This window comes from Procambarus clarkii, chromosome 45, assembly GCF_040958095.1.
Source record: "Procambarus clarkii isolate CNS0578487 chromosome 45, FALCON_Pclarkii_2.0, whole genome shotgun sequence".
In the NCBI taxonomy this organism is placed as follows: domain Eukaryota; kingdom Metazoa; phylum Arthropoda; class Malacostraca; order Decapoda; family Cambaridae; genus Procambarus; species Procambarus clarkii.
Genome location: NC_091194.1, coordinates 14,129,231 through 14,146,205, shown reverse-complemented (window position 1 = coordinate 14,146,205; position 16,975 = coordinate 14,129,231). Strand labels below are relative to the sequence as shown.

Genomic DNA, 16,975 nt, shown 5'->3' with positions numbered 1-16,975 from the left:
CTTTGCAGGGGGAACGGTCTGGGGTAAGGGACGGACATAGGACGATTCTCGGACTAGCCTAAGTTATATGCTCTAAGAAATGTTAGCATTTATAGAGACATCCGCAGGGATTTTTCACTGTCATGTGGGAGATATCTGCTCCGATTCCTCAAGATTTTTTAGTGGTCGTAATAACATATTTTCACAGAGACCAATACAGTTATTTAAGTGCTTCGTGATAACCAATTATATATATATATATATAACTGAAAACTCACACCCCAGAAGTGACTCGAACCCATACTCCCAGAAGCAACGCATCTGGTATGTACAAGACGCCTTAATCCACTTGACCATCACGACCGGACAAAATGAGGTGATAGCCGAGGCTATTTGAACCACCCCACCGCCGGCACTCGGATAGTTATCTTGGGCATAGCATTTTACCAAATCACCTCATTCTTTGGGGCAACACGTGAGGAACACAAATGCGAACAAGCCTGAATGGTCCCCAGGACATATGCAACTGAAAACTCACACCCCAGAAGTGACTCGAACCCATACTCCCAGAAGCAACGCATCTGGTATGTACAAGACGCCTTAATCCACTTGACCATCACGACCGGACAAAATGAGGTGATAGCCGAGGCTATTTGAACCACCCCACCGCCGGCACTCGGATAGTTATCTTGGGCATAGCATTTTACCAAATCACCTCATTCTTTGGGGCAACACGTGAGGAACACAAATGCGAACAAGCCTGAATGGTCCCCAGGACATATGCAACTGAAAACTCACACCCCAGAAGTGACTCGAACCCATACTCCCAGAAGCAACGCATCTGGTATGTACAAGACGCCTTAATCCACTTGACCATCACGACCGGACAAAATGAGGTGATAGCCGAGGCTATTTGAACCACCCCACCGCCGGCACTCGGATAGTTATCTTGGGCATAGCATTTTACCAAATCACCTCATTCTTTGGGGCAACACGTGAGGCAAACCCTGATGCCTCTTCACCTAGCAGTAAATAGGTACCTGGGAGTTAGACAGCTGCTACGAGCTGCTTCCTAGGGGGTGTAACAAAAAGGAGGCCTGGTCAACTCCCAGATGCGTTGCTTCTGGGAGTATGGGTTCGAGTCACTTCTGGGGTGTGAGTTTTCAGTTGCATATGTCCTGGGGACCATTCAGGCTTGTTCGCATTTGTGTTCCTCACGTGTTGCCCCAAAGAATGAGGTGATTTGGTAAAATGCTATGCCCAAGATAACTATCCGAGTGCCGGCGGTGGGGTGGTTCAAATAGCCTCGGCTATCACCTCATTTTGTCCGGTCGTGATGGTCAAGTGGATTAAGGCGTCTTGTACATACCAGATGCGTTGCTTCTGGGAGTATGGGTTCGAGTCACTTCTGGGGTGTGAGTTTTCAGTTGCATATGTCCTGGGGACCATTCAGGCTTGTTCGCATTTGTGTTCCTCACGTGTTGCCCCAAAGAATGAGGTGATTTGGTAAAATGCTATGCCCAAGATAACTATCCGAGTGCCGGCGGTGGGGTGGTTCAAATAGCCTCGGCTATCACCTCATTTTGTCCGGTCGTGATGGTCAAGTGGATTAAGGCGTCTTGTACATACCAGATGCGTTGCTTCTGGGAGTATGGGTTCGAGTCACTTCTGGGGTGTGAGTTTTCAGTTGCATATGTCCTGGGGACCATTCAGGCTTGTTCGCATATATATATATATATATATATATATATATATATATATATATATATATATATATATATATATATATATATATATATATATTAAACATTTTATTGCAGAAATACACTGTCGTTGCACATCATTTCTGTTGACACTCTTTCGTAAAGTATCACGCACCTCTGTGTGTTAGTTGTCGTGTCTCCTGATATGTATCGCACTGGCTCTGCCTCTCACTGGCTCTGCCTCTCTGGCTCTGCCTCTCACTGGCTCTGCCTCTCACTGGCTCTGCTTCTCACTGGCTCTGCCTCTCACTAGCTCTGCCTCTCACTGGCTCTGCCTCTCACTGGCTCTGCCTCTCACTGGCTCTGCCTCTCACTAGCTCTGCCTCTCACTGGCTCTGCCTCTCACTAACTCTGCCTCTCACCAGAGTCTATTCACTAAATCTAAAATTGCGAATTAGTTATAAGGGGGAGCAGAGCTCTTGCAGTTATTTCTGCCTTAAAGTGCTAATATATTTTTAACTGCTGTCTGCCACGTTTATCCCTTTATTTTCTAGTTGCGTTAGGAGTTAGCACGTGCCCAAATGTTTTTCCATTATTCGTTGTGCTTATTCTTGCAATCCAACATGATGTATTCAGTGTCAACCCGCCCCTCGGGGGTATAGTGATTACACTGAGTCCCCAAACACCCCCTCCCGCCCCCTTGTCACGGCACGCGGGTAGTTATAGAGATATTTGTGTTGGTCTGAAAGGATGTTACGGTTTCAAAAATGTTCTGCTTTTAAATTGGCAAGTAAACTAAAATTCTTAGGTTATAACTTTATTGTATGATGTATCGATGGTTTTAAAATATATATTATTAAAAAAACTAGATATCTTAAATATAAACTAATTCACAGAGAAAATTTTCTCTTAAGTTTTTTGTTTATAGAAATCTACTAATATTTTGTCAATTGTTCATTATTTCTCTGGACGTACATATAATGTTAAAGAAACTAATTTTTCCTCCAAGTATCTGAGAACTTTTCGACTTGTTAATCCTCAGTTCTTTGATAAGGAATTTGAAAATATTGATTTTATTGATTTCAAGCTTTGCTATCCAGTAACTTTCTTAGAAGCTTGACAGAAGCTTGATAATGCGTGTTTCAATATATATATATATATATATATATATATATATATATATATATATATATATATATATATGTAACTCCTGTCCCATTTCCCTATCATACCTAGTTTTAAAAGTATGAATAGTATTTGGTTCCACAACCTGTTCCCCAAGTGCATTCCATTTTTGTGAATGTGTCAATGTGTGTGTGTGTGTGTGTGTGTGTGTGTGTGTGTGTGTGTGTGCGTGTGTGTGTGTGTATATCACGAAAATAAACACGTGATTAAAAATGTGACAGTGCCAGACCACGGGGGAAAATTGGAACAGGAATTTCCTTAAGTACTTTCGTATATTAATACATCTTCAGAAGGAGTGCTTTTCAATTTTCCTCCGTGGTCTGACACTGTCATATATATATATATATATATATATATATATATATATATATATATATATATATATATATATATATGTATGTATATATATATATATATATATATATATATATATATATATATATATATCTAATGGAACAAATTATAGAAAACTATACCAAAATTATAAACACTTGTACTAAAATATCACGTTTTATATAACTCAATTTATATTATACATATAAGTTTATTACTTGTGTTTCAAACAAGTATTCTCATTTTCATGCCTCTTCTAAAATTATCTATCACATATATATGCATCTCCCATCTACGTATCAGTGATCACCATTGACGAATTACACCAGAAACAAGTCCTAGTTAAAGCAAACATTTCCTACCTAGTTCCAAATCTGGGATTAATGTAAGATTACATTAATCTTAGATTACTCTTGTTGATCTGCTAATTCCTCGTTCAGGCTGTTAGAAGTCGTAGTGGGTAGCAATATTGCAGAAAATATTTAGAGAGAATGGAGGCTAAGTGCATAGAGCAGTTCACAGTAGAGATTGTAACACGCGGAGGTTTGCAAGATCTTGATATAATGAAGCAATTTGCTTGCTGTTTGAGCATCGAGGTGTTCCAGATATTTATTGTGTCTGTGGTACTGTTTGGGCTATGGTGTTGTCAGTGCTGGTCAAGCTGAGGAGTGTGTTGTCAGAGCTGCCCAAGCTGAGGAGTAGTGTTGTCAGTGCTGCCCAAGCTGAGGAGTAGTGTTGTCAGAGCTGCCCAAGCTGAGGAGTAGTGTTGTCAGTGCAGCCCAAGCTGAGGAGTAGTGTTGTCAGTGCTGCCCAAGCTGAGGAGTAGTGTTGTCAGTGCAGCCCAAGCTGAGGAGTAGTGTTGTCAGAGCTGCCCAAGCTGAGGAGTAGTGTTGTCAGTGCAGCCCAAGCTGAGGAGTGTGTTGTCAGAGCTGCCCAAGCTGAGGAGTAGTGTTGTCAGAGCTGCCCAAACTGAGGAGTGTGTTGTCAGAGCCACACTCTCTCTCTCCACAACACACACACACACATCAACAACAACGTCGGCCTCAAGCTGCGAAAAAATCTCCAATTAACTAATTGCTTTCATAATCTCATTTTATAGTTTTCTCTATAAGTTACAAAAGCTTGGTCTTTTATGTAAGTGTTACCAAATCTTTTGTTTCTGTTTTCAATGTGTTTTTTTCTGTGTTACCAATGGTTAGTCTCTTTTCTAAGAGGTAATTTTGCTAGGTTTGTCTTTTTTAAGCCTTGCCAATGCTTTTTATTTATATATTTCCGCAAATGTTGCTAATGTATGATCCTTTAAATGCTCCTGAAATACACTGGTATTTTTCCCATTAAGCTTTTGCCATTTATTCTTTCAACCTCGTATTTCCTGACCACATTTCCTCTGGTTTAATCTGGAAAACTAATAAGCTTTAACTGCTTCACATGACTCGAGCACTTACCGTAACGAGTGCTGCCGTGACAGCGTCGCTTGTGCTCGGGCCAGAGCATAAACAGTAAGTTTTAATGGCTGCAGATCTGCCGGATGTGAGTGTTTATATGTAGTAATTGCCTGGGTTGTGTGTGTGTTGGTGTATTTTTTTCTCTCCCCTGGTTGATGGGTGGTGGTTGTGGTGGTTAGGTTGTGGTTGAGGTGTCTGTTGTTGGTGGTTTTTGGTGCTGGGGGTGAGTGGTAATTCTGTTAACTATACGGCGTTCTAAGGATGTTTGTGTGTTGGTCAGAGCTGTATAGTCGACTCGAAGGCACGTTCATTAATAATAATGTACTGTGGATTCAATACCTGTATTTTCTCAGGTATATTTATGATTTAGTTTTATGTATTTAGTGTATAATTAGGCCTGGAATAGGCTAGATTACGAATTAACGTTGTTTTGACAATTATTCGTATTTGTGCTGAAGCATTAATTACAGTAGTGCTATTCGAACGGAGCAAGTAAGTGAAGCAGTGCTCGAAAAAAAGTTCGAAGGTCATTGAGTCGTTTGTGAATAGCTTTTGATTTATTAACAAGGGGGGGGGGGGGAAGGGTTTAACAGGATTTAGTGAGCATTTGGCCATTGCCTATAAGGACGAGCTGCTTTTAGCTATCAAGAAAATATACAAAATATACAACTTAATGAAACTGCAAACGAATCCTATGAGATATGAAGCATTTATTTGCATTTTATTCAAACTAGAACAAAATTAAATACAAAATGTTGAAGCGACTTAACGACGAATATATTTACGAAGTACTTAACAACAAATTTACTATAACTTAAAAAGTAATCACCATCAAACACACTGTGACTTACAAAGTGGTCAACAACTGTCAAAATCCTAAACTACTTACTAAGTGATCAGCAAAGAGCATAAACTGAAACTTACAACGTAATCAACTATCAAAACCCTAAACTTACAAAAGTGATAAAAAAAGGAATAAATTCATAACTTAAAACCCAAAAAAACAATCGATTTCTAACCAAGTGTTCGTAAATTATATTCTAACGATCGTAAGTCTCTCGATATCTTACGAACCTCGCAATTGTGTTTCTCCTCGCAAAGAAATATTAAAAATAACATAATGTCATCGTAAAAAAATAACAGCATTATATTCAATAATTTATTTCAGGCGGTTAACGCAATGTTAACGAGTTTATAATGCAACTTTCTCTTATGTTATAACGAGTCAAGAAGCTTATTAAATAAAAGGAAAATAAATAATAGGAAGCTATACTTTCTCTACCGTATACTTCCCCCATGGTCACTACTACCTAAGTACCAATACCGCACACCTATCAAATGCAAATAAGATACAAAACAAACAGAGTAAGACACAAACAACGTGGTTTGGTCATTATAGACACCCAACTCCACACATTGGACAAAAAACAAAATTATTATATACCGACGTTTCGGTCCATCCTTAGTTGGGACAGAAACATCAATAAAAATCCTGAAAATCTGAAAACTTTTGTTTTCAGATTTGAGGGGCTGTGGGAGGTCTATGATATGGAACTTGGCTGAAAGGTTAGGACAGAAAAATATTCCTGTATTTTCCGAATTTTCAGGTCAAGCGTTGCTGAGTTAAGAACTGCTGAGTTAGAAGGGTAGCTTGATTGAAAAATCTTCTGAGGAAGCGTTAAAACTTTGAAGGTATGTCGAATGAGTCTTGCAAGAAAAGGTGAGCTGAGGTAAATTTATATACTCAGAGGTCAACTGAGGGAGCCTCACATGCTGAGAGATCTGCTGAGGAAGACTCACCGTCTATCTTCACATTTTCTTTAAGTTTGCCATCAAATTGTCCTCAAACACAAACACAGCAATTGTATTTGTTCCTTGTTGTGTAGAACCAATCGGTATGTTTATAAACACATGTGTTTGTTGTACGTGATTCTTATTGGTAAGCTTCGGGATAACAAATGAACTATCGTCACCTGAATTAGTAGTTGTAATTGTTAAAATTGTTGTTGTTAGTGTTGTGTTTGTTGTTGTTGTTGTCGTCGTTGAAGAAGTAGTTGTAGAAGCAATATTAGTAACAACATCAGTAACAACAATTTTAACAGCTACAACTAAATATTATAGTATTCGTTACTATTATTAAAAAAATATGATATTTACAATTAAACATAGTCACTGTTTTTGTTTGAGGACAAAATAAAAAAATATTATCAATTATGCTCAGTAACTATTTCAAACTTTTTATAATGTTCTTAACTATGCAACTCTAGAGGCGTAATTACACGCCAAATGCTTTCACTACTTTTTTTCAAATACTTTCACAAGTTTATAGTCCGAAATATATTGAGAAAAAGTATAAACATTTATTTCGAAAAATGTTGATGTTAAATTGGTTTAAATCTGTTACGTGAGTTTTTGGTTACCTTAATGGATATTTGTCTGTAGAGTTGTAACAACAGTTTAATGGAATGATCGTGGATCCTGAGAGAGAGAGAGAGAGAGAGAGAGAGAGAAAGATAGATAGATAGAGAGAGAGAGAGAGAGAGAGAGAGAGAGAGAGAGAGAGAGAGAGAGAGAGAGAGAGAGAGAGAGAGAGAGAGAGAGAGAGAAAGAGAGAGAGATAGGATATTTATCAATATAATACATATTCAACATACTACCCCACTTCTAGAGGATACCTCATCAACCAGGCTGTGATTCATACGTCAGGCAGCGAGCAGCCGCTTTCAACAGCCTGGTTGACCAGTCCAGCAACGAAGAGGCCTGGTCGAAGACCGGGCCGCGAGGACGTTGAGCCCCGAAATTATCGCAAAGTAACCCAGCTTTCATGCAAACAGGAGAGTGACAAGATACAATGGTACTTTAAGTGAGATGCTTTACTTTCACCTCATCCTTGGTTTTATATATATATATATATATATATATATATATATATATATATATATGTGATATATATATATGATATATATATATATATATATATATATATATATATATATATATATATATATATATATATATATATATATATATATATATGATATATATAATATATTCAGCATAAGGAACAATGCAGCAAACGACTGTGAATGGCCTGAAGAGCGGCTGAAAAATAGACTTTGGCTTAATTTCTATAATTAGAGCAGAACACTGGAATCTGTGGCTGTTTTTCTCCCTAAAACTTGCGCTCCGGCAAACTTGTTAACGATCCTTCCTTGTCCCTGCGGTTAGCACACCATCCTCTCTCTCTCTCTCTCTCTCTCTCTCTCTCTCTCTCTCTCTCTCTCTCTCTCTCTCTCTCCCTCTCTCTCTCTCTCTTGCTTGTTTTTTTCTCTGTCTCTCTCTCTCTGTGTCTCTCTCTCTCTCTCTCTTTCTCTCTCTCTCTATCGCTTGCTTTTTATCTCTCTATCCCAAACATAAATCTCAGAAACCCCTAATAGAACACAGTAATTCAGATTAACTCATATAAATTAACTGCCATCAATTTGGAACATGAAACGCAACTCTAACTCGAATCTCAATATTTTAAAAGACTGTGGAATTTAATGTTGCTGTGAGAATTAAGAAATTTTATGGCTAATGGAATAACTTGTTTCAGCTCATTCGTATCTCTAATTTATTTGTGGATTAGTTTCATTACATTGTGATACAGTTTACAGAAAACACACTTGAAAATCAAGTGAAAAATAGCCAGTTCTTCAGAGATGGGGAGCGGGTCCAAGATACAACACGCATTTCCTCTCTGGATCGCGACACTGAGGCGCTGGAAAAGGAAACTTTGCTGCTCTTGAGTCTGTAGTTTGCCAATTGAGTTCTTCACCCACTTTATTTTACGGATTTTATTTAAGTGCACAATTACCTTAGGGGAGCCTAGGGGTCTCGACGGAGCCTATTGGCACGAATCTGTAATAGAGTTTGATGTCTCTGTACTTATTAGTTTTCTGGGTCTCCCTGAAGGTGACTGCCCTACCTCCCTCAGCTGTACTGTGAGGTAGATACGTGTATATCTGAAGGAAGGCACGGCAGTTAAATGAGCCACAGGGACGTTAGGAAGTACTTTTTCAGTGACAGTAGATAACAGATGCAATGCCTTAGGCAGTGATGTGGTGGAGGCTGACTCCACCTCATCACTGCTTAGTGCATTCCATCTGTTAACTACTCTGACACTGAAAAAGTATTTTCTAACGTCCCTGTGGCTCATTTGGGTACTCAGTTTCCACCTGTGTCCCCTTATTCGCGTACCCCTCGTACGCGAACATTGTATGTATGTATGTGTGTGTGTGTGTGTGTGTGTGTGTGTGTGTGTGTGTGTGTGTGTGTGTGTGTAACATATATTATATACATAACAGTATATGTTAAAAATATTGACACAAATATTTCTGATACAAATGTAATATTGAACATTTTATACTTGAATGCCTTTCACCTTCCCGATACAAGACAGTATTCTTTCTCTGTTGGTTCATCTTGAGAGAAAGAAACTTTCTTTTTATTTCTTTCTTTCTTTCTGTCTCTCTCGCTCTCTCTCTCTCTGTTTGCCCAACCACTTGGACTGGACGCGAGAGCAACGGTCTCGCGTCATGCAGGTCGGCGTTCAATCCCCGACCGTCCAAGTGGTTGACCACCATTCCTTCCTACCCCCCATCCCATCCCAAATCCTTATCCTGACCCTCTTCCCAGTGCTATTTAGTCGTAATGGCTTGACCCCTTTCCCCCTGACAATTCCTTCCCTTCCCTTATCTCTCTCTCTCTCTCTCTCTCTCTCTCTCTCTCTCTCTCTCTCTCTCTCTCTCTCTCTCTCTCTCTAACTCTCTCTGTTTTTCAGATTAAGGTAAAAATGCATCCTAAGTGACAGTATACTAGAGAAGTATACTCACCTCTCTGACTCACCTCTCACTACCACTTACTCACCTCTCCCAGGAACATGAATGCCTCCTACAGTGACATGAGTGTTGTCAAAAAACTGTCCCCCGGCTCAAAAAGGATTGTCCATGAAAAGCTGGGAAAATTTTTCCCAAGAATTTTTTTTTTTTTTACCAATTTTAACCCAACTCTGGGAATAAATTAAGCTTATTGGAAACCTGCATTGTTCTATTATACAGCCTTGAAGTCTGATTTGGAGGTTTTTTGATATATTATTTTGTGTCTGTGGAACATTATATTACCAAAATTTTTTCTTATTTCGACTAATTATTATTATTATTATTTCCATATATATAATTTAATTCTTCATTTATTCACTTTAATATTTTTTTTCAGCACGTTTGTCTACAGATAATTAAAGGCCAGGTTAATTATTTGCAATTTGTCAAGGTAAGTGCTTTTAAATTAATAGTTCGTGGGGGGAACGGACGTGGTGATTAGTGGTAGGGAAGGGACTTGATAATTAGAGTGTCTGGACTTGTATAGGGAAGACTTGGTGATTAGAGTGTCTGGACTTGTGTAGGGAAGGGACTTGATAATTAGAGTGTCTGGACTTGTACAGGGAAGGGACTTGATAATTAGAGTGTCTGGACTTGTACAGGGAAGGGACTTGGTGATTAGAGTGTCAGGACTTGTATAGGGAAGGGACTTGGTGATCAGGATAAGGTGTAGGGATGGGACGTGGTGTTTAAGGTGACAGGTAGGGGAAGAAAATGATTGATTAGGACGTGGTGAAAGGAAAGAACCTGGTGATGAGGACATAGGGCACGGAAAGAAAATGTAAACTGGGACATGAGGGGTAAGGCAGGGAAACTGTGGTTAGGACATGAGTGGACATGTTGGTTGGGATATGTTGGGGGGAGTCAAACATTTCTAGATGTTAGAGATGGACCGCAGGATAAAAAAATAATAATACTGTATGGAATGATACTAGACTAAAGAGGAGGGGGACACAGCGACGGCCTCTGTCGATGGACAGAGGAGTGTGTCAGAGACTAGCGGTGGACGTCGGGAACAGAGCAATGTAAGGTATCATAATTCATCCTTCACGATCGTCTCTCGTACACTGAATGTCTTCTTCGTGTCTCTCTCCCTTTCACACTTTCTTCTCACTTTCACACCCTTCACTCTCACAAACACTCCCCCCCCTCTCTCATATCTCACTCTCTCACTGTGTTCTCTCACTGAGAGACTCCACTTTCAATCAATCCCTTCCATTATTTTGCTATACACCCCTCTCCATCTCGCCCCTTTCCCTTAATATCCTCCCCCTCTCCTCCCTTTCCATCCTACTCTCCCTTTCCATGGCTTTCTCTCACCCCTCCCCATGCCCACCCCAACCGACACCCCCCTTTCCCGTAGCCCACTCCCCCCTTCAACCCCACACCCCCCCTACCCTCGATAATTCCCGGGGCCACGCTCCCCGCATGGAGTGTAGGGAGAGGCGGCGCCCGGGAGCTATACGAATATACAAGAGAGGACACAAATGGCGCCTGAATCAATGCCCGAGCGAGCATAAACTCGCCCAACTCTGCTCGTTATCCAAGATTGAGCCGCCATTTTCGTTGGATTATAGGAGATAGTTACAAGTTTGGCTCCGAGGAGGCTTAAGGACTTCCCTCCTCCTCCCCCTCCTCCTTCTCCTCCTCCCCCCCTTACCTTTCCTTCCTCCCTTTCCTTCATACTCATTCTCTTCCTCTGTTATGCTTGCCTTTCACTTCTCCTATGTCCATCATCATCAAACGTCGTCTCTTCATTTTCGCTATTTTTTGCTACTTTTTCTGCCTTATACATCTTTTCCTTCCTTTTCTCTGCTTCTTCCATTCCTAAAGAGTCTTTCTCCCTTATTTTACCTCCTCTGTTCTCAGCTTCTGCCTCTTCTTCTTCTTCTTCCCTCAGCGACTTCTCTGTTCTCAGCCCCACTCCTCCTCCCCCTCTCTCTCACACACACACACCTCCCAGCTCCTCCCCCTTCCTCAGCACCTCACCCCTCCCTCAGCACCCCCTCCCTCAGCACCATCCCTCCCTCAACACCGCCTCCCTCAGCACCCCCTCCATCAGCACCCCCTCCCTCAGCACCTCATCACCCCCTCACTTCATCAACAGCGCTACTGTTGCAAACTTCAACTCCTTATGACTTGTGGTAATGATATTGAATTCCTTCTATGCCAACTGGGGTTGGTAGCGTACTCGGCCGTAGTTCAACTACTCGTGGTTGTCCTCAGTACGATAACTAACCCCCCCCTACCACTAGTCCTCTCAGGTCTCTGGGGTAAGTCTTAGAGGTTAAATAATATTCCTGTAGCCTCTGGGGTTCCCCCTGAACCCAAGGTCTATGGTAAGTGTTTTGTTTTGGAACACAGATATATATATATATATATATATATATATATATATATATATATATATATATATATATATATATATATATATATATATGTCGTACCTAGTAGCCAGAACGCACTTCTCAGCCTACTATGCAAGGCTCGATTTGCCTAATAAGCCAAGTTTTCCTGAATTAATATATTTTCTCTAATTTTTTTCTTATGAAATGATAAAGCTACCCATTTCATTATGTATGAGGTCAATTTTTTTCATTGGAGTTAAAATTAACGTAGATATATGACCGAACCTAACCAACCCTACCTAACCTAACCTAACCTATCTTTATAGGTTAGGTTAGGTTAGGTAGCCGAAAAAGTTAGGTTAGGTTAGGTTAGGTAGGTTAGGTAGTTGAAAAAACATTATTTCATGAAAACTTGGCTTATTAGGCAAATCGGGCCTTGCATAGTAGGCTGAGAAGTGCGTTCTGGCTACTAGGTACGACATATATATATATATATATATATATATATATATATATATATATATATATATATATATATATATATATATATATATATATATATATAGTCACATTATATCATACTCAGCAACCCAGCAAAGACTCACAACTCACCAAAGACTCACAACTCACTAAAGACTCACAACCCAGCAAAGACTCACAACTCACCAAAGACTCACAACTCACCAAAGACTCACAACCCAGCAAAGACTCACAACCCAGCAAAGACTCACAACCCACCAAAGACTCACAACTCACCAAAGACTCACAACCCACCAAAGACTCACAACCCACCAAAGACTCACAACCCAGCAAAGACTCACACTGATGACTGTGGTGTGTGAGCTGCCAAGATTCTCTTCCCCATAAGACGACTTAAAAATGTATCTTCCATTCAAAGGTAATTTATTTCCGTTCTATTTTCAGAATGTATTCTTGATATATCGATCTATATACTTCCGTTCCATCTTGCTATCGGCCTTTTTATTGATTTCACACTTATCTATGTATTTATATGTGTTGTGTTTATTTATCTACTCATTTCTGTTTTATCTATGTCTATTAATCACCCTATTTGTTTACTTAATATAAACTTTAATCTGTTTATTATAAAGCTCCTTTCTAATTACCCATCACGTTTTCTATGAGGCCTATCCAGCCATTTAATCCATTCATTTATCTATTTATTTTTTTTCACCAAACGAAATGCACGAGAACTACAACCTTCCTGCAATAAAAATAAATCAAATCAAATAAAAATCCCAGTTGATACTACGAGAGCAGCATTTAATTGAACTGCAATTTATTCCACAGGATGGGCTATCCGTTGATGTCAGCTGGTATAGGAATAAAATGAGAATTTAAGTGTTTCCAATACAAGTGGTGGGTGTTTTTTTCCCGTGTGTGTACTTACCTAGTTGTGCTTGTAGGGGTTGAGCTCTGGCTCTTTGGTCCCGCCTCTCAACTGTCAATCAACTGGTGTACAGGTTCCTGAGTTTTCTGGGCTCTATCATATTTACACTTGAAACTGTGTATGGAGTCAGCCTCCACCACATCGCTTCCTAATGCATTCTATTTGTCAACCACTCTGACACTAAAAAAGTTCTTTCTAAGTCTCTATGGCTCATTTGGTCATTCAGTTTCCACCTGTGTCCCCTAGTGCGTGTGCCCCTTGTGTTAAATAAAATTTATCTACATTATCAATTCCTCTGAGAATCTTGCATGTGGAGATCAAGTCTTCCTTAGCTCTTCTGTCTTCCGGCGACGCGAGGTTTCGTTCCATTAGCCCCTCTTCGTAGCTCATACCCCTCAGCTCGGGTACTAGTCTGGTGGCAAACCTCTGAACCTTCTCCAATTTAGTCCTGTGCTTGGTGAGATACGGTTTCCATGCTGGAGCTGCATACTCCAGGATTGGTCTGACATATGTGGTATACAAGGTTCTGAATGATTCCTTACACAAGTTCCTAATGGCCGTTCTTAAGTTGGCCAACCTGGAACATGCCGCTGATGTTATCCTCTTGATGTAGGCTTAATTAGATAGATCTGTGACGTGATATCAACCCCCAAGTTATTATTATTAGTTATTATAAAATTTTATTTGCAACAGATTCGTCCTAAGCTCAGCGTTTGGGGACGTAATATATATGTAATAATATGACATAATAAGTATGATATATTTTAAGCTTAATGGGAGAATGTATAAGCTTTTCAAGCATGAGGGGAATGAGTAAGCTGTTCAAACATATCAACATTTTCCTCCGACAAATTCATCCTCATCTCGTAAGCAAATAGATATTCCGATATATTTCGTTATATTCATATATATTCCGTTATATTATATACCTTCCAGTGCTGGTTGGACTGAGTGCATATATATATATATATATATATATATATATATATATATATATATATATATATATATATATATATATATATATATATATATATATATATATATATATATATAGTTTACATGTTAATATGTATATAAGAAGCATGATAGTTAATGATAAAAAAATTAATATTGAACATCCGGATATTCGATGGTTTAATAATAATAAAAATAATAATGATAAAAATAATAATATATATTAATATATAAATTACATATATGATACAGCGGAAGTACTCGTAGGACACGCTGTAATACATATAAAGCCATTAATACATAGAACGAGTATAAGGTATAAGAACCAAATATTATACATGTAGAATAATCACAGTTACTACACATATATATGTGTAGGTTAAGTAATATGTATACAGAGTTATATGTATAGTTGTATATGTGTAATTCAGCCACATAAACAACATTAAATATATTTCCGCATATTCAAGGAAAGGAAATGATCATGAGAAAGCGCTAAGCCAGTGTGAGTATACATGAGTAAGGGATATGAGATAGACTAAGGCTAAAATATGAGGAGCCAGCACTATGCCGGTATGACTATATAGCACCACTTGGAAGGGATATGAAGACAAGGAGCTATAGGATAGGACCGCGGGAAGGAATAGTGATTCAGGATTCGAACGCCGACCTTTTCAGAAGGGCGGCTGTCGATAGCCCGTCCTATCTAACCAATGCATCTTTATGGTGCGTTATGGGTTAAACCAACGGACAAAATACAACGTTCTATGAAATGTAGTTTAAAAAAAATTCACGTTTTCTATAAATCGGTTGGTGAGGGTTAGGTAGGTGGGTTAGGTTCGTGCATTTTTGGTCAGAACATTATCATTTTCTGCTGTTGAGGCCTAGTTAGGCCTAACCAGGCCTCCAAGACAAAGGACCGGCCCAGGATGCATACCACAACAGCTGGCTAACTCCTATTTACCAATTTACTAATACATAGCCTCCCAGGCTTGGTGCCTTTTCAATAATTACTTATCTACTAGGTGAACAGCGGCATTGGGTGTAAGAAAACGTATCTGAACGTCTTAGCCTGCCCGGGAGCGAACCTGGGACCATTCTGTCATTTTGATGACCCAAGATTCTTTTCTCCAAGATGAGCAAGAGAGGCTTCTTATTTTGAGGTTATCTTGAGAAGATTTCGGGGCTTAGCGTCCCCGCGGCCCGGTCCTCGACCATTTTGTTACACATCCCCAGGAAGCAGCCCGTAGCAGCTGTCTAACTCCCAGGTACCTATTTACTGCTAGATAACAGGGGTCATCAGAGTGAAAGAAACTCAGCCCATTTGTTTCCTCTCCCCCATCGGGGATCGAACCCTGAACCTCAGGACAGCGAATTCGAAGCGCTTCCACTCAGCTATCAGGCCCCCTAACGAAACCTATTGATCAGTTCACGTGGACCTAAACGCATATCTTCAATAACAACAATAACGCTATTTTATTTTACTGGAAAAAAAATATTGAAGTCATGCAGTTGTTTCGAACTGTCACTCCTCCCTTGCCATGGACCTCCCAGACACACGCACAACCAACCGAACCATGATGAGCTGAGAACGTGCCTGGCAGATACATCACGTTCAGGTCACTACAATCAACAATGTAGTAAAGGAACGAAAAGTGTAAAAAACAAAAAAATAATGAAAAAATAAAGTACGAACTAAAACCGGAGAGCTGCCAGAGTCCCGGCTGTCAATATCATATTGCTTCGGATGTGTCCTTATACATTATGTAAGGCTGGTGAAGGGGGAGCCGGTTGGGCATATAGATAAACAGAGAGAGAGACGGATATATATATATATATATATATATATATATATATATATATATATATATATATATATATATATATATATATATATATATATATATATATGTCGTACCTAGTAGCCAGAACGCACTTCTCATCCTACTATGCAAGGCAAAATTTGCCTAATAAGCCAAGTTTTCCTGAATTAATATATTTTCTCTAATTTTTTTCTTATGAAATGATAAAGCTACCTATTATATTATGTATGAGGTCAATTTTATTTTATTGGAGTTAAAATTAACGTAGATATATGACCGAACCTAACCAACCCTACCTAACCAAACCTAACCTATCTATATAGGTTAGGTTCGGTTAGGTAGCCGAAAAAGTTAGGTTAGGTTAGGTTAGGGTTGGTTAGGTAGTTGAAAAACAATTTTTTCATGAAAACTTGGCTTATTAGGCAAATAGCGCCTTGCATAGTAGGCTGAGAAGTGCGTTCTGGCTACTAGGTACGACATATATATATATATATATATATATATATATATATATATATATATATATATATATATATATATATATATATATATATATATATTGGAATCAGATACAACTGGAAATCGGGTGTGTGGGGTGGGGGTGTTTGGGATGGGGGTGTGGGATGGGTGTGTGTGTGATGGGTGTGTGTGTGGGATGGGTGTGTGTCGGATGGGTGTGTGTGTGTGATGGGTGTGTGTGGGATGGGTGTGTGTGTGGGATGGGAGTGTGTGTGTGGGATGGGTGTGCGTGGGATGAGTGTGTGTGGGATGGGTGTGTGTGGGATGAGTGTGTGTGGGATGAGTGTGTGTGTGGGATGAATGTGTAAGATGAGTGTGGGTATAGGATTAAAAAACTGGCACACATATAGCTT

The 16,975-nt window shown here is 39.5% G+C and overlaps 1 protein-coding gene across 1 annotated transcript in view; it reads left to right on the top strand.

Moving 5' to 3' along the window:
* LOC123751152 (uncharacterized protein C6orf132 homolog) overlaps positions 1–16,975 on the top strand; it is a 34,686-nt gene that overhangs the window by 12,561 nt on the left and 5,150 nt on the right. The window contains exon 3 of the mRNA XM_069300888.1: positions 8,295–8,433. Coding sequence (XP_069156989.1) covers positions 8,295–8,433 — 139 coding nt within the window. The remainder of the gene's footprint in view (positions 1–8,294; positions 8,434–16,975) is intronic.